Source organism: Anopheles marshallii, chromosome 3 (genome assembly GCF_943734725.1).
Source record: "Anopheles marshallii chromosome 3, idAnoMarsDA_429_01, whole genome shotgun sequence".
Taxonomy (NCBI): Eukaryota; Metazoa; Arthropoda; class Insecta; order Diptera; family Culicidae; genus Anopheles; species Anopheles marshallii.
This window is the reverse complement of record NC_071327.1, coordinates 38,349,665-38,368,404: the sequence shown is the minus strand read 5'-3', so window position 1 is coordinate 38,368,404 and position 18,740 is coordinate 38,349,665. Positions and strand designations below refer to the sequence as shown.

The following is an 18,740-nucleotide window of genomic DNA, read 5'->3' as shown; positions in this document are numbered from 1 at the left end:
ACGTCCACTGAAGATCAATCGATAGCCTTTAGGATATCGTTTTTCATTATTGTTGCTATGAGGTAGGTTTAATGCTAGATAGATTACTGTCTTTGCTAGAGCACATCTTGATTAAGCATAGCTTCAGTTGGGTAGGTAAACCGTGCGATGATGAATAAGAACACTGTAGTACAAACGGTGGTCTGATGAATCACCTTAGCAATGTTGCTCTATGTACCTTGCGTGTTGCTAAAGTGCGCTCCTTCATCGACCGAAGGTAAATAAGGTTAGGAAAATTTAAACCTAACATCAAAGGGATGGCCCAAGAGGAGGGCTGACGGGATAACATGGATCCAAACGGTAGGATGGTTTGTGGTTGCCAAAGCAAACAAGATTAGTGGGATACCTTTCTTCGGATTGACTCTATGGTTAATGGATGCACTGCGCATTCATTTTAGCAACACTGAAATATTGCTCATGTACGGCACTATTTGCACCTGGTTTTCTCGGTTGGTGTGTTGGAGTCAACCGGCTTTATTGATATTGTTTAAATTGATTTTTCCGTCACATCTGCGACCAATGCTAGAGATGATTGTCGTTATCGGTAAATTACAATTAACTACGCTAAATCATGTTTGGCGATGGGTAGTCTGAGAGGAACAGGAACCACAACAGCGTTGGTAATTTAGATGCTACCAAGCCGCGAGGTCGATATTGGCTTACCGACTAATGCATAAAGCCTGGTTTACTGGCACCGTCCAATGCATAGCTTATGTTCATGCGGTGTTGGAAGCCAAAAGAGATGTACCTAAAGATGTGGTCATGTCTATCGGATGTTTTGCACGGTAGCTTCCTAGATTGGGTCAATAGAAGCTTAAATTAATTGCGATACTATGGTCCATAAAACTGCAATAAAAACAGACGGCAACGGGAGATAAAAAAAAGCTTTGCCATTACGAAACACTCGGTCATAGCCACAGCAAGTACATGTTTTGACTGGTAACCCATGGGAAATCGTGGACCATGTTTGTGGCTACCATTGCACAGCTTCATATGCGGACTACTCGATTTACGTACACACATGGAAAAAGTTATTAACATTCCAAGCACCACCATCCAGGTAAATAATCGCTCAATTCGGTTCGTTTAGTTCGGTACGTTGTCTGCAAATCTGACAGTAAAACGGATATGGCTAAATGCATTTTGTAATAGCATCGCATTAATCTTGATTGCTGTCAGGAAACGAGGTCATCTGTCAATGCAATCATGTTGTTTTTTTCTTACACAAATTTATCTTTTACATGCTGGGAGCTGAATATACCCTGATGTACTTAGGCATATTTGTAACTCAACATATATTTGTCAATAAGCGTATGGCATATGTAAACAAAATAGTTGCTACCAATCATATAAACTAAGTTTCTATATGTATGTAGCTTTTGTGTGCCACCATATGTTTGAGTTAATTTTGTCAAGAGTACATAATCCAACCCGCAGCGTCAAGCGTTTGTTTTCTAAAAACAATATTTGAGCGGAATCTTTCGTACCGGTACCCAAACCATCCGTGAGTTCATGTGACGGCATGGATAAAGTTCTATATAATCTCACAAATGGTGAAAAATGGGCTGTACGAAAGACAATAACAAACAATAAACACACACGAACACCCCAAAAACTATCCATTTTGTCCCAAACTGTTTTCCTTTCTCGAAAAACAATTATTGTTGACTTTGACTAGTTTATCACCCATATATTCACACGATGTTTCGCATGAAGCTTAGAATGTTCATCAACTAGTTGAAAACTTCGGTTGTGTTAATCTTCAACGAGCGTAGTGAGCAATAGTTTGCAACAGTTCTGAATAAAAAATAAAATGTGTTTATTTCACTTGAAATAGGTAAAATGAAAGATTGGGCGTCTCCATCATTTGTGCAAAAAATGTGCATGTGTTCTAGTTCAGAAACGTACATCAGATGGCTAGATATCTAAAATATTTTGAATACAAAACAATTTACAAACTGAATTCAAGTGGCGTATAATGGCCATCCAATAAAGCGATCGAATTTCATAAAACGAAACGACACATATAAGCTTTATAAGGAGCTGGGCGCCTCCATTAACATTTAATCTGGTTTATTCGGTCCTTCAACATGACTCCTACAGTAAATTTAATCGAGTTTGTAAAATTATTTAACGTTGAATTGCTAAAAATGATTGTTTGGAGCTTGTTTCGCATACAAGGTGCTAGCAGATACGGGAAGAAATATGTGCTGCAGACCTTCTGCTCTTGCTTGAATGATATTTGTGCATCTTCCGATAAGCAAATTTTGAGCTGCTGGCCCTGTAGCGCATATATAAACAGTCACAGGCTTTGTTTGGCTGTGAAGGACGATTCTTCTGTAAACAACGTCCCATAGAACCGGTCACCCCAAAGGCAAGGAACGCGTGCGTCTGCCTTTTCCAGTTGCGTACACCAAATAAGATGATTCGGCAGATGTTTACCGTTGGAGTGAAAAAGCGGATGAAACAAATACAAATGTACACAAATTCCTCTCATAGAAATCGTCGTGCAGGGAACAATGCCACTCGTGGGATAGTTTACTGTGGGCCAGGGCAATACTGGGTTGAAGCAAAGCTGTATAGCACATATTACGTAAAGGATTAAATGGAAGGAAAACCATATATTTTAAAACGTCGGGTTTAAGGTGACATGTGCCTAACATATTTAAATCAGAAAATATCAATAGGTTAAACTAGTTGTACAAATAATCCACTTCAGTTGGATGTCAAACAAGAATAAACGAACAACATCGTCTTTTAGAAAGTTTAATAACTCTCGTAACATAGCACAGTAGAAAAAGAATTAATATTTTCTTATTAGCAAAATAAAATAAATTATTAATTTGAGAGCACTAATAAAAGTCTTTACGTTACTGTGAGAAAGTTTATGAAAAACTGCAGCTTTGAGTAGGTTATTTTGCATGTTAGTTTTTGTTGAACTGAGTAGTGAACTTTGACATTTTTTATTTTTTTCATACATCATAGGATGACACGATTTAGTCAGTAAGACAGTTTTGCAATCCATCAAATTGTGTGAAATATTGTATTATATTATTTAAATACAACACATTAACTCTTTTCTTTATTTATCGTTTCAGACTTACTTGAGGTTTTAAAAGTTATCATATCCCCGTATGATTCAGTGCATCCTCAACCAGTACGCTGAAGTGTCACCTGAAGGGTAAAAATCAACCCCAACAAACATTACCGCTTAGGAGCTTCAAACACAGACCGGTACATAGCACTTTCGTAGTCACACCGGATCTGAAGCCCTGCAAGATGAATCAACGTGCAATTGCCCTTTGCCTGACGCTCCTGGCACTTGGTGTCACAGCGGGTCCAACCCCTGACCAACCTGCGACTGGGAAGGATGCTGAAGTATTGTTGACTACCGCTTCTTCCGGCCTCTCTTCCGAAGAGCCGACAGAACTGTCGCTAGTCAAGACCGTGTCTCCGTTCACGCAGCCTTCTGTCGAAGACAGTCAAACGGAAGTGTCATCATCATCTTCATCATCGTCAGCTTCTCTGTTATCGTCACCGGCATCAGTAAACGTGCCTGTGGACGAACCGGCGCAATCTTCGACGCCCTCGAAGGTGGCGTCAGCATCATTTCCGTCACCAACACCATCGGAAGCGCCACTAATGGCGTCGAGCACAATTGTCTCTAGTGGTCAAACACCCACAGGCGTGGGTTCGGTTTCGGTTAGCGCCGCAGGAACCCTGTCGCCGGAAACAATAGCAACAACAGAAGTTCTCACGGATGCACCAAAGCCGCTGGATAGTATCACAAGTACGGTGGCTGATGGCACTCCGGAGAGCGATAGTGACGATAAGAAAACATCTGACCTCGAGCCAGAGAGCGAGACGCCGGTGATTAGCTTCGGTATTCGATTATTTACGGTAGAGGTGGCCACCGGTACGGAGCGTGCTAGTGACGATCAAACCGACCTGTCCAATGCCACACAAACCCAGGAAAATGTTACTAGCAAAAATGTTTCTCCTAATGAGGATGGAGCTGATCTGGTAGACTCTACTGTATCATCGGTCACGTTGTCTACCAGCGCTGGCCTTACTGATAGCTCAAGGAAGGTAAACGGAGCGGAAAGTGCGGAAGGTAGCGCCACATCCACTACAACAAACGGTCAATCAACGGTTACGATCAATACGCAGGTGATGAGCAATGGAGCTGCTGGTGGCGTATTCGAGTTTCCTGAGGACGCACCAGAGGATGCATTTTCCAATGAGATACATGTCGAACGGAACTTGAAAAACGGTCTTTATCGAATTAAGATAGCCGAAATAACGACGGACGAGTTCGACAACGGATTGCGCGAGAACGATAACGAAAATATGCTAATGACGGATACGATGGGTTCGCCAGGGAACCGCCATCTACCTTTACACAAATCTGTCTACCCCAGCAAGATAAACATCGACGACTTTTACCCTTCCAAGCTGGAGGACTTTAAACCGGAGCAGGCGCAGCAGCAGTCTAGTGCCGATGAGGAAAAACGGCTGCGGGAGAAATCTATTTTGCGAAACGAGGATGGAGAGAGATTGTTCGAGTCCACCATCATGAAGCCCTCGGACGTGTTGCCCGTACTCACGACGACCGAGGGAGACGAGAAGGCTGGACAGTTCCAGGAGCAACTTTTGGGCGACGGAATGGAACGGCCCTCCAATGTTGGCACGGTGACAAGCGCCAGTAGTAGCAGCAGCAGCAGCAGTAGCAGCATCGGCCCAGTAAACAATGCGACCGGTCAGGATGGTGGAGACATCTCTACCACGAAGATAGAGATCGAACTAATCGATGACACGTCGGAAACATCGGCAAGCGATGAGCGCAGCAGCAAACCGACCATAGACAACATAACGGAAAAGCTGGAAGAGAATGACGAGGTGATTAGTCGTATCGAAGAAAACTTCAAGGGCTTCCGGGCATTCGAAGGTACCGCCGGCGGAGACGACGAAGAGGAGTATCGCGATGCAATGGATGGTCGAAAGGACGACGAAGTAATCACAATTGCCATCTCATCGGTGACGTTTTCCTCCTCACAGCAAGATTCTGCCCAAACATCTCCTCCTCCGTCGTCATCCGTACCATCGTCAACGGTGGCTGGTACCGAACAACAGCCTAACGACGAAGAGATCGGCGACCCTGTCAGTGGCAGTGATATCGTCAAAAATGGTTACAGCAACCTGTTCATACCTCGACGTGTCAAAAAGAATGACCCTTCGACTGCTACAAAGCTTGCCCAGCTGGCCAAGAATGCTCCGCTGAAGAAGATTGACTTTGCCGCCACCAAATTTAACACGGACAACAATGGTCCGGGTGGCGTGTCCGATTCTGCTGACGGAAGCAAAAAGGATAAGCCCGAATTCTCCACTACAAAGTTCTACAACAGCAAGGAACTGTACAGTGAACTGCATCATCAGGCGCTGGTACCGAACAGAACGCAAACGGTTGCAAAGTCCAAAGCAACCGCGGCTATTCTATCGGAGAAGGATATTATTACCGCAAAAACAATGTCCAAACCAGCACAAGCTATTTTGGCAGCTTCGTCCCGGAAGTCGTCGAGAGCGCAAGCAACTACGACCGTCGGGGCAGATGTAACTGGAGCTAAGGGTGATATCAAGCAACATACCTTAAAGACCAACTTCGTGCTTAACGAGGAAACGGTCCCTATTGGAGCGAGGGTCAGCAAATCCAGTACCGCCACTGCAACGGAGGATTTGCAACAGCGAAAGATAAAGTCGCTCGGTTCTGCTGCATCGGCGATCATTGCTGCCACGGCAAAGCTAGCCAAACCGAACCGTGCTTCCACGACGAGCACGACAACTACAACAGTGACAGCGGTTGCATCAGCTGCGACAACTGCGACGGCGACCTCGTCTCCAGTTTTGACATCGGATGCAGGCAGTAATGATGCCAACCGTGTCGGTGTGACGTCTGCCGCATCCAGCAGAATCGATGAGCTCGTTCAAGCATCGACGAGCGTAGCGACCAATGAGCGCCTGATGTCGAAGCCATCTGTAGCACTATCCCGTCTGCACGAGAAAATTAATACGCTCGATTGTGAAATTCAAAGCATCGCGCCCGATTCGAGCGTTTGGCGCGGTAACGAAACGCACGAGCTGCAGCTGCCGGCCATGGTGAGTAGCTTATGGGTAATTTAAGTTAGTGGATGCTTTTAATTACTGTTGAAAAGTTTTGTCACGCAGATTGTAAGTCCAGCTGGGTATAATTCACTTGACAGTTCCACGTTTACTTCAACGGCAATTTAACTATACATAGCATAGAATGGAACTCCTGCACGGTACACTAGGTATTGGTTTATATTTTGTAATTAATACAAAACCAATTGCAATATACCGTGTGCTCAGATTAATATTTCCATTTCTTGGTACTCTTTCACGAAAAAGGGATAAATTAGCAACGATGTTGTATAAAAAATAATAGATCGATCAATAATAATTGCTATAAGTTGCATCAACAAATCAATCCACATGACGATTGCAAAACCAATTTAGAAATACAGGCACTTATCAGCAATGAGCCTAAAAGGAGAACATAATACGTATTCTAACATAAAGAAGAAATTGAAAGTCAAATTTGCCAACAACCGGAACGTATTAAAGCATGACTCTTCAAGTTGATTCATTTGCGGTTTGGCATGGACAGAAAAATCACGCTCCACTGGAGAAAGGGAATTTCCCAGAACAACGTTCAGTCCGGTACAGTCTGAAGAATTTTATTCACCCAATAAGCCAACCGGAATCCAATCGGAGTCGAATAAAAAGCACACCCTTTCACAACATGTACCCCATGGCCATGGCACCGGAAAAAGGAAAACTAATTGAATTAATTTTGTTATCGTTTCCTTTATGGTGGTTGTGTTTTTCTTTGTTGATTTAGTTCCATTTTGCCATCGTTCGTTCGCTTTATCTTTGCAATGCAGTTTTTATGTGACTAACGATACAATGGATTATTTGGTGTTTTTAATGCTGTAGTGGTAGTGCCAAACTATTCTGTGGTTTGCTTAACAAATTCGGGTGGGTGGGTTATTGAATAGTTCTTAGTATGTTTTAATTTTTTTTTTTCAATACGTTTTATAGAGGTTTTGGACCTTTTGGCTGACATTCGCCTCTTTAATGTTTGAAATGCAAATGGTATAGAATGCTGAAGTAAAAGGTTTTTGAATAGTTCTTAGAATCTTTTAAATGTAAAAGGTGTATAAATGCAACGGAAAACAACATTTTAAATTGCTTTGATTTATAGTGAATGGTGCGATGGTGAATATTCGAAAACGTACTTTTTATTAGTACATACTCTGCATTGCTTACGATTTTTCGTTTTGATAAACACGATACCTTGAAAGCCATGACATGTTAAATCTGAAAACAATGCACACAAGTGACGCGAAGCAACTGTCGACAACTGCCGATGAAACGACCTGAAAGGAACTCGGATGGAAAATCTTATCCCTACCGCATAATGTAGCGCTCAGCACGCGGATAATAAAACGTACGATCCACCATTGGCTTTATCTTCCGTTCACTTGTCAACAACAGCCGGAATACACCATTTTGAATGCGCCATTTACGATGTGTCTTTTCATGCCATCAGCAGCGCCAGCGACATGTTCCGGCGGCACTATGGGCGGCAAGGTAAAAACAATCGCACCATGAAAGCATTTTTAAAGTCTCATTCACAACGAATTGGTGTGGTGACAGTGGGTATGAATTATGGTGTGGTAATGTTTGTGAAGCCTCAATCTACATTTGTTCACTTAAATTATTGAAACATTATTTACATAGGAAAAATTTTATTAAAAAACAAATATTTTTTCACGACTGCATGTGGATAATTTTTTCCTTTTCAAGATTAACTTTCTACTATATTTAAATAACTTGCTGGTATTGTTACAAAGCAGCTTATCTCAATTGTTTCATAATGCGAATCGGACTTCGTAGACGGATGGCATGAAAGCCTACTAGAAATGTAACGTACGACACAGTGTTGCCTTCCTGTTGTTGTTAACTCAACCGATGAGAAATAACCTTTTTCCTTCCCGGCATGTCCCCAGAAAGGAAGGAAAGAAATTGCTACCGACCGTGGATGAAAAATAGAAGCTAATGTCAAAAGGGTTTACCGCGTTTAAATGCGTTCTTTCACGCTCCAGGTGTTGCAAAGTGCGAAAAGGAATGCGAAATACGGTAGAAGCTTTGCCGGTTGTGCATTTGCCCGCCGGGGTAATGTTTCGTAATTACCTCTTTTTTTGCCCCTGCTGCAATCATGCAGTTAATCTCAGTGCGCGGGATGGGCTCGTACAAGGTCACTGCGGTTAGAAAGAGGATACTCATGAAAAACACCATGTTACATCTGCGGTACCTTTACCGGATGAGATAAAATATTCAACCCATACAAGCAAAACGAAATATGTCATGCACAGTACGGGAGAAAAAGTTTCTTTGCAGAAGTTATGGTGTTATTGTTGTGTTGTAGAGCTCAAATTACATCACTTGAATACTTAATTTGTAAGTACGGCTGGTTAATAGCTTACTAACACAAGCTCAAAACCACATATCAGATATTGAAAATACATCGTTCAAAGTATGTTTTCAACATGTTTGAACAACTGTCGTTTTGAAATATTGACAAATGTATTATACACAAAATATTATATTTTGTGTTAATGAATTTATGCCTACTCGTAAAATTGAACAGGGGGAAAATATGTTGTAACAAAACTGTTAATTGATTTTCATTTCGCTTGTTTTGCTTTCATTTTTGTTATACGTTATGAACTATTTAGGTTATACAATCCAACATACAAAACAAAAAGGTTCTGCACGAACATACTGTGATAATGATTTTTATTCTTCTCATGTATTTGATATGATCTGATGAATGGGAAATACTATGGCTTCACATTAAATTCTATTTTGATTCCTGTGTTCAATTATTGATCTCTTCAAGAGAACGTTAAAATTATTTTTGATAGGTTTCCATACGATGGTATTTCTCTTCGAATTCATCACATGGTTTCCCACGCATCCCAGACTACCCAAAGGATTCAAAGTTTTTCTGCAGGTGGGCGTATATTATCAAGAGCTAATTTAAACACCTGGTTGCAGTAGAATGCTTTAAATGGGCCAATGTGATTCTAGCTCCTTTATACGAATATACATGCGATGTGTTTTGATGAGTTTTGAGCCATTCCTCCAACAATGTACAACTGAATCATGTTCCGTAAAGATCGATGAAACTTTAAAGATGTTGTTCTTTTGAAATTTAAATCTTAAAGATCCAACATACATATTGCCGGTACTATATAGCTTGAGATTTTTTTCAAGGACCGCATCTCCAAGTTCCATCCATGGTTGAAAGTATTTAAAAAAGTACTGCGATAACCCGAAAACCTTCAAATATTCATCAAATATTTGAGCTACGTCTGTTTTTTGTGTTTGTAATTGATAGAACAATAAAAGGCAATTCATTTCCATTCGTCTTCTGTAACGAACATACAAAAGAACAAACAAGACACGCTCAAGCAACCATGACGCTCATGACCCGTATAACATGCCTTTAAAAATCACCACATCATTGCTTTTAATGCAACACGCTCTAAAGCGAAAATATTGACGAATAAACTGGTGTTTGAATCATTACAGGCTTAAAAGGCCAAGTGGTTTCCTTTGCTGTTGTGTAGCACTTCATATTTTTCTTACTTTAGCAGACATATTTGTGCCTCTCCGTCCACAACCCAATAATTGTAATGGGGATGATATGAATTTCACCGCTGCTTGTTTCTTGAACATGTTGCCTTACGTGCTAAGCCATGGTAAAGTGCGAACAAACTAAGGTTTAATTAAGGCACACCAAGAAACCGCGATCAGGAAACCGCTAAAATGTACGGCCATTTTTTTCCCCGCGTTCGTTCTTTTCCATCAAACGAGCCCGTGGAGAAAATGCAGAAACCGTCGAAATTTCCACCTAATAAATTAATTAATACGAAAGTACCCATCGGTCGGAAAGTTGGTGTTTATGTTGCTACAGTTTTTTTACCTTTGTTTGCTAACCCGTTTTATTAGTAGCCCGCTGCGAGGGGACTATGGGATGACTTTATCCATATTTCATTAGAGAAATGACCGAACAACAGCCGCTGCCTGAATGAGCCTTTTGTAACGATAAGTAATGGTACCTTAATATGTTGGAATATTGGATCATAAAAAAAGGTGTACAAATTCATATCCTGACTTATGCGAATTTTTTAAACTAATGAAAACTCCGGCTCTGATGCATGATTTGTTGATTCGCGTTGCTCTGCTGTCGTTTGATGACCATCGTAAAAGAAGTAAATAAATTAACAAAACAAATAACTTCAATTTTGCTGGTGTTCATTGGTATAGATATACTTTTTTATAATGTATTCAACTTTATTCAGGGTTCGAAACATAGCAAGCGTTACCCAAAAAATTGAAAGCGAACAAGCAAAAGCTTATTTCTACGCCGAATGGAGCGCTAACAAGTGCAACTAACGGTTCCGGCAGAATTGTTGCTACGTCATCGTTCCAAAACATTCAAAGGATTCTGGCAATTTGTGCATTGCTGCAGCTGCAATGCCGCACAGCATATTTATCGAACGATTTTCGTTGGAAACTCTCATTTTTTTACCCCAACTCAAGTCACCATTTTGTGATGCGTTTGAATGCGAGCGGAACAGAAGCAGAAGATAAAACATCCTTTTTTTTGTTCTGTTACCGTTCCGAGATGGAGCATCAGTTTCGCACCGCACCAGGGAACGAGTGTAAAGTTTTTCAATTCTATTTTCTGATAGCTAGTTTCAGTACGGTAGGAATAAATTAAAGTGAACGTAAGTTTGTTTCAACCTGCTTGGTTGTACCCTTTTTGTTTTATTTTTCATGCCTTGCGTTTTCTTTTATTCCTCCGATTCTTTTTCACGTTTGTTGACTAATTCATTCGTCCAGTTCAGTTCCGGCGGTGAATTTATTTTTATGCTAAATGTTTGGCCAAACAATGTTTGATCTTTTCAAGCAGCTTCGGAAAAAATCCCGAAACGAAGCTAGCGTAAAATGTAAAGAATGAGTAAATTTCTTCTGCTGCTTTTAATTGCATTGCTTCTCATAGTGCAGCATGAATAAATGTAAACTTGGAATCGTTTTGCCCTGCCCGGAAAGTGCTTGATGATGGTAATTAAAGCTTCTATTCGATATGATTGCTATTTGTGAAGTATCAATGCCTCACGTATGACTTTGATTGACATTTCTGGCAGATTTTCAAACGACCACCGTTGTCTTGCACTTTCTTGTCCGCGTGTCAATGCTCGGCGGCTCATTGCACTAGCATGGCTAATGCTAAATGATAGTCCATTCATCATCATTGACTTAATGACAGCCATCGATGTTCGGAGGGTAACAAATTTATGGGCGCCTGCACTACATATCTTTGCACAACACTTCCGTCCAGGAATACATCGGCGAGGTTTGCCGTATGGTTCTCGTTTGAAGGAGTCACAGCATAATGAAACTCTCTCCCACCTCCATCCGTTCCTCATCTCTATGCTTCACCCACCACACGACGCGCGAGCCCGTTTATCGTCCCTGTATGTTGCGCGATATGGTTCGCTGAGTTTGCCACCATCGGCCGCACGGTCAAACCCTATTTTGTGCTAGTGATAATATTTCAATTTGTATGCAAATCTGCGCTGTTAATTTATCGCTTCCAAATCCCACAATTCATCCACCCATATTGCTGAGCAAATGTGTCCTGCACGCGGAAGAATTACGACCGCCGGTCGCCAATCGACACGGTTTTAATGATATGGCATATGCATGAGCTACGCGTCCGTGACGGTCCCCTGTGTTGCAGTTGCACAATCGGTATTTATCATGCATGTCATACATGATACGCTAATAAGTGCGATTAAAGCTCTGCCACAGTTAGCTTACATACCTTAGAGGATTGTGCTATCTGGCAGAAATTTTTTTTGCACATTACTTACGGTTAATTTTTTAAGTACTTATGAGCCGAGTTGCGCTGATGCTCTGAAAAGGGAAAACAGAAACCATCCGGCCCACGCATGGAACCCACAAGATATGTATTGTTCGCACGATCACTCGCTGGTCGCCGAAATGGACTACGATATCCATTAAGCTGTCACAAACTTGATAGATTTGGTAAGAACTGCCTGTAACGCGTACGTGAGCGCAATGTTTCTGACGTTTGCGATGCTCATGATGCGGAAGGGTATGTCAGTTTTGGCACGCGCAGTGGTAAACTTTATCTCCAAACGAACGTTCAGGGTGGTAAATGTCCAGCTTACGCACTCCCTGTGGATGATGGCTTTATAGCTTGAAACGGTGCCTTCCTTCTTGGAAGTAAATCCAAGGCATAAGCATTTGTGAGACCGCTGTGCTGTATGTACCATTGATAAATAGATGAAAAAGAAAACTGACAGCAAAGCCATTCCTGCAACCTATCGTTTGATTCTTCTCCGTGGAACAAATCCGTCAACATTCTTCTGCAACATTCCATCGGTTCGGGATATTCTGTCAAACCGAATGAATACCCGCGTTCGGGAAATGGCAGCAGGCGAAGGAATGTGGGTTATTTGTGCTCAGACAGAAAGTTTTGCTTTTGCAGATAACTGAGACTGGTAACTTTGTTGTGTGTATTCTTGTATGCCAGTTATCAGATTTCTTGTGCGTTGGCGTCGTTTAATATGCGTAACAAAGCTGAAATGGATCTTCCCTGAAACACATCTACATGAATGAAATTAAACAAATCATTTTTTATGTCATTATTCTATTATAACGCTGATAAGGGTAACAACGACTACATCTAATATAGGCAAACACCGAAACTCTCTTTTGAGTCACATTCTACATATTTTTATTAACTCAACCACTTTGTACGCTTGTCTATTTCCAGACACCTGAAGATTGTTCCGCGGGCTCTAGCTGCACTCCGACCACCATTTCCTGGGAGGGGACGGCCGATATTCAGTCGGGGGATGTGCTTATCGTTGAAATAGACGATCATCATTTGATACCGTCGAATTACAACAAGTCCACGGAAGGGTGAGTTATCCAGCAATCATCCACTTTCCTCAGCACCATCCTTCTTTCCATCCAGCGCTGAAGCGCATTTGTTGTAAATGTATTTCTGGCTGGTAGTCATAAACGTAAAACATCATCCACGTTGGGAAATATTGTTTAAAATTATCAAAACCGAATCCGTGAATTCGTTCATTTTTCTCGTTGGTGTGTTGCGTTCGGCTCTTCCTTCCATTCCAAGGGCTATATGGAAGTTCTGTTCCTGTTTAGGGGAGGAAATAGCTATCGTAAGTAGGCAATAACTCAACCAAAGCACGCCTTGACGGTTGACTTATTGCCAAATATTATGGTCTTACAGGGTCATCCGTTCGGGCGTACGGCATTAGATGCCATCGGCCACTCGCCTTACGCTTCTGGATCCTGGATTTACGTTAATTACATTAATAACTCTAGCTAAAGCAGCCCGAAATTGAAGCTATTTATACAACGATCCAAATGTGGCTCGTCTTTAGGTGCTTGCGTTTCACTACCTGGTTTCAGTGGTAAACACGACCAGATTTCATTACACCTCTAGAGTTAATTAGTTGGAAACATCACAAAAACTACGCACCACATCAAAATTATGCTCAGCAATCGCAATTCCAGGCAAATACTCCTAACGCATTACCACGTACTTTTTCGGGCGCATATCAAATGGAGGCTGACGAGATTAGTTACGAAAAAAGAGTGCATATATAGTCACACATTTTGCAACTGTGGCCGTACGTGATAAATTTGACCCAGTAGTACACCGTGCGCAACGGTGAGAAAATACTCAGTATAACCGAGCTGCAGGGGTTCTATTGCTCGTTTTGATCGTACCGGGTATTGTGCACACGCGGTAATCCGATAGCTACCACCAGTTTTAAACCAAACTCCACCTCTTGCTCTACCTTCTCCTCCTTCAGCTTTAAGCGTCATTTATTGCAAGTGGTTACGCTCATTTTCACATCCCTCACCGGAAGCCCGTAATGTATCCGGCCCGTTCGTCCGGACTCGGTACAAGGCGGTAGCATCTTACCATTTTCCGGCGCGTTGCACACGAAATAAATCATCATTTTTCTTTTCCCTCTTCCCGGCCTTGACCGTTTCCGTGCCGCGTCTCGTCTGGTCGAATCGCTGTTTTCTCACGCCACTATTTCTGTCCACCTTTTTAATTAAAATCAGCGCCCATCACACGACCACTGCCGTTTATCAAGTTACCCGGCTCGGGCACGAGAACTGCGACATTACCGAAGGCGTCCTGCTCGACATCACACCACTAGTGGCCGACGGAAAGAAGCTGGTCACCCTTTACGACAAGGATCTGACGGAGGGAATTAATCTACTAATTGGTAAGTAAGATCTATCTCATGTTTCTTTTGTGCCTGCCAGCGAACTGGTACCGATTTTGGGGCTATGCGTCTCATTAGTAGGACCCTTTGCGGGCGCACTATACCGCAGGCCAATCGCGGACTCACTTTCAACGATTTGGAGTCGTTATGTTCCCTTTTTTGTGCTCACTCACTTCTGCTCCATATCCGTCTGAGCCCAGAATGATGGCGGTTTTTCTTGGGTTTCCCGTTAGCAGCGGAAAGGTCTCGAAAGGTTACCGGGATCGTTTCCGAAGCGAAAACTTGCCAGCGTACTTCTTCGGTATCCGGTACTTGGAGATGCTCCGATACAGCCATTTTGCTTCGGAAGCAGAAAATAAGCAGTGAAACATCGTTGTTCGTTTACTGGGAAAACCGATTAGCCCGCAGCATGGGCTCAGCAATGGTGTTTTTATCTTGTTCGAACACATTTTGCGCTTCGGCAACGGCAAAGGTAGCTTACGTGACACGAATGAATATCGTTAATTTGATAATAGTATCATCATTAGGTAGTGTGAAGGAAATACTGGTCAATGTCGTAAGACCCTTGGTAACAGATAAAACTTTTCGTCCCTTGCTGACCGATACTTTACAACCTAGTTTAACGGATCATTTAGGTCAAAATCAAAACAAAAGAAAAAAACTTAAAAACTTGCTAGCTTTATGTTTAGTTGGAAAATAAATTTAGGTGTTTTAATTGAATATTTCGATCCCAAGATTGGTTTCATTTATTTCATGCTAATCATTTCATTTGTGTCAGCTAAAACTTTCCAGACAGTATTTCCAACCGATAAACTCAGCAAGTCAGTATGAGTAGGCATTAACGTTTCAGGCGAGCTCACAACCACTGTGTTCGGTTAGGGTGTGATTCAACTGTGTCGATTTGGTTTCGGTTCAACGCATTGTCAAACTACGCCAATCGGTAACCATTACAATGGCTTTTCCCTTTCTTCCTTTTACAGTTGTTTCCGAGCAGTGGGGCCAACAGTGCGTCCGTCTGAAGGTGACCGTTAAGTCTGACAATTGTGGCGAAAATGCTGACTGCTCCGGAAAGGGTGTATGCTACTCGAACAATTCCATGGTAAGTTAACGCGCTGATGCCACTTGTCATTCTCGAATGAGCGATGACAGAGTTGGCTTTCTCCTGAGTTTTCAATGATTATATCGCGAAATAGGAAGCTAAAAATAACAGGCTCAACTGATTCACATGCTGACCACCATCCGATGGCAAACTCACTCGACCAGCAAAAATAAAAAAAATACCTTACACACACAAATGTGGCATTAGCGCGAGCTCGAATCAATCCAGCAGCTCATCAGCGTTTATTATGCCCGTTGACCATGACCGGAAACCGATGACGCCCGAATGCACACCACTGCTGTGTACGTCGTTCCGGATGGGCCGAAATGAAATAGTGACCTCATTAATGGAGAATTGTCGTACCCGATGCGGAGGATGGTAAGGCATTAAGCACATTTTATGCCCGACGCTGTCGCTGAGCCACTGTGCGCGTCCACCAAATCGTCCTTCGAGTGCTGGGCGCATCCCCAAGTCTATGCCAGCGAGATGTTACCGCATTTGTCATGGTAATGATGATGATAATGCCATTGCTGATGCTGGTGCCGCTGTGGCCGTTGATGGAAACGCTGTGACGGAGGATAATAATGCAGATCGGGGGCGTCAGCACGTTGCACGGTTTCAGCCGTACAGCATCATCGTTTTTGCAGATACTTCCCATTCGAGTGTTGGGAGCGGGAGGCGCGGGAAAATGGGAAATACGTCCCATTGTTGCATTTTCTATTGATTTCTCACACTTTGACTTTTCTGTGTGTGTGCCTTCTTTTTCCATCCGCCCCGATTGTTTGCTGCTATTGCGCCTGAAGGAGGGATACGAATGTCAATGCTGCAGTGGATTCGCCGGTACACATTGTGAGGAGATTGATGCCTGCAGCCCATCACCCTGCACGAACAACGGAATATGCGTCGATTTGTCACAAGGACACGAAGGCAACGCTTATCAGTGTCTCTGCCCGTACGGTAAGTGGTGCATATTTAGCCATGCGACAATTGTGCTTTATGTTTTTCTAGCTAGCTTTTGGGCAACGATCAAGCCACAATCCAACCAATAGAAGATGCTGAGTTAGTAACAAATAGATGCACATTTCTAAAATCGCCTACATCTACTCTGAGAAATACCATACTTTTAAGATTCATGGTATATTCGCTTGATGAATAATAGAAGATTTTAATAGAAGAGTTCATAACAATTGTAGCTTCTAAATGATTGAAATGTGAGATGTTGTTCTTGCACCGGGAATGCTTTTCAGTAATATTACTATAATCGCGTGTATAAACATTGCGTAAATATATTCAGCATATTATCTAACATGACCATCTTTCTGTTTTTCCTTATGTCCCCAAATTATACAATTATTATACATTATACAGGACAAAACATAATTTTGTCGATAGGAAAGTGATAGCTACAAATGGTAAATGTACAATGCAGATACAGTCAAGCCACTCATAACGAGAATCTCTTTGAGCGATTTTTTCTCGTAACGGGCAATTCCAAATGATACAAATATATACCTTTCTGTATTCAATACGATGGGCACGATATACTAAATACGGGGCGGTCGGTGGTGTATTGGTAGCGGCGCCGGTCTTCACACGACAGGACCGGTCCAAAATCCCATCCGGACGAATCCCCCGTAGCAAGATTATGTGGTAACATTAAGTCTAGTAAGCCAGAAATGGCAAGCATGACCTAGAAGGTCGTTACGCCATGAAGAGAGGGAGAGATACTAAATATACTAAATATAACCAGTTTGTTGTCGAAAGATAATCATTACACCAAACTGTGGCTTGATGTTTACTGAGGACGATAGGTCACACCTCATACAAGGGTATGAGAAGGACGAAATTGTTATGAAAAGGGTCGGAGTTACGTTTTTCAGCGTATCACCGGATCTGAGCTTTCCTTTGTATATAGCAGGTGTTCAAAAATAGCTGTTTCTTCCATTACTTTCTAGTATTCCTCAATTGTTGAGTTACCTTAGCTATGTTAGAACTAAAACGATTTCTCATTGATTTTTGGCAAAAATATTGACAAACGTCCTACAAAATAACGCCTTATCAACTTTAAACGAGCGCCATTTGGCCGTAAATTGAAAAACATTGCTTTTACGCTTCTAAAAGCATTTAAATATTTTCTTTCCTATTATATTTTTTGGCTTCCAATAGCTTTTGTTACTAAACGCCAGTACGTAAACTCGCCATTTTTCACAGCGCTCCTTAGGAATAGGCGCTTTCGTAGGCGCTGCAAAAAATAAGTTTTGATTAAGCTGCTTAGAGTATATCTCTCTAAAAAGGTTATTATAATATCTTGTTCATTTGTCATTTGTTGTCATTTGTTCATTTGTCACATAACGTGTGTATAACGGATCATTTCAATAAAAATAGAAACATTTATTACCTTAAGAAAACATAAATCATAGTCCTATATTTTACACGCTTTTTGCGTTGAAAGCAAGACAAATAATACTGATGAGCAATAATAAACACTTTCCGCAACTATTGTTGCATGCAAAATATGCTCATCGTGTGCAACCGAGCAATCGCGCCCATATTCAACCCATCAAGTCACGTACACCCTAGCCGTGATAGCTGGTATGACTGTTGGCCACTAAAATGGTAGCCCCCATTGTTCAAATAAAATACCCCCAAATCGAACTGTGCTCCCGTGGCTTTTTCGGCCAAACGATCCTGACCGATGCATGACCACACTTGCGCGAAACATTTATTGCCACAATCACCGCACAATAACAATCTCAATTTGCATCGGGTTAGCGTGTAGCATTATCGCGGCACCGGTTCGTACATCAAAAGCCAAACACTATTTTTCGAAAGCGATTTCGTAAGCGCTCCACCTTTAGGTGCTCCGGGACGCATGGTGCCCCGATGAACAATGCAACAGCGCAGGAAACAAACAAACAAACAACAATAGCAAATGTGTGCATAAATAAAAGTAAAACAAGTTTAATGCCTAATCCCGCTCTTTATGTGCCGGTGTTCGGGGGGGTTTCGCAATTGCTAGCAAATCCTGATCGCGGCCCTAGACTATGGTGCCGCTAAACCCCATTGCTGTTTCTGCTGCCAATGAGTTTCTTGTTGTACTTGTTTTGTTTGTGTTTCTGCTGTTTTTTATTTCCGCTTTGTGCCACGAG

The 18,740-nt window shown here is 42.0% G+C and overlaps 1 protein-coding gene across 1 annotated transcript in view; it reads left to right on the top strand.

Annotated features, from left to right (window-relative positions):
• The first annotated feature begins 3,318 nt into the window (after positions 1-3,318).
• The window catches only part of LOC128711277 (serine-rich adhesin for platelets-like), a 30,035-nt gene continuing 14,613 nt past the window's right edge, over positions 3,319-18,740 (top strand). The window contains exons 1-5 of the mRNA XM_053806144.1: positions 3,319-6,192; positions 12,995-13,143; positions 14,326-14,492; positions 15,473-15,591; positions 16,395-16,548. Of these exons, the coding sequence (XP_053662119.1) occupies positions 3,319-6,192; positions 12,995-13,143; positions 14,326-14,492; positions 15,473-15,591; positions 16,395-16,548 (3,463 nt within the window). The remainder of the gene's footprint in view (positions 6,193-12,994; positions 13,144-14,325; positions 14,493-15,472; positions 15,592-16,394; positions 16,549-18,740) is intronic.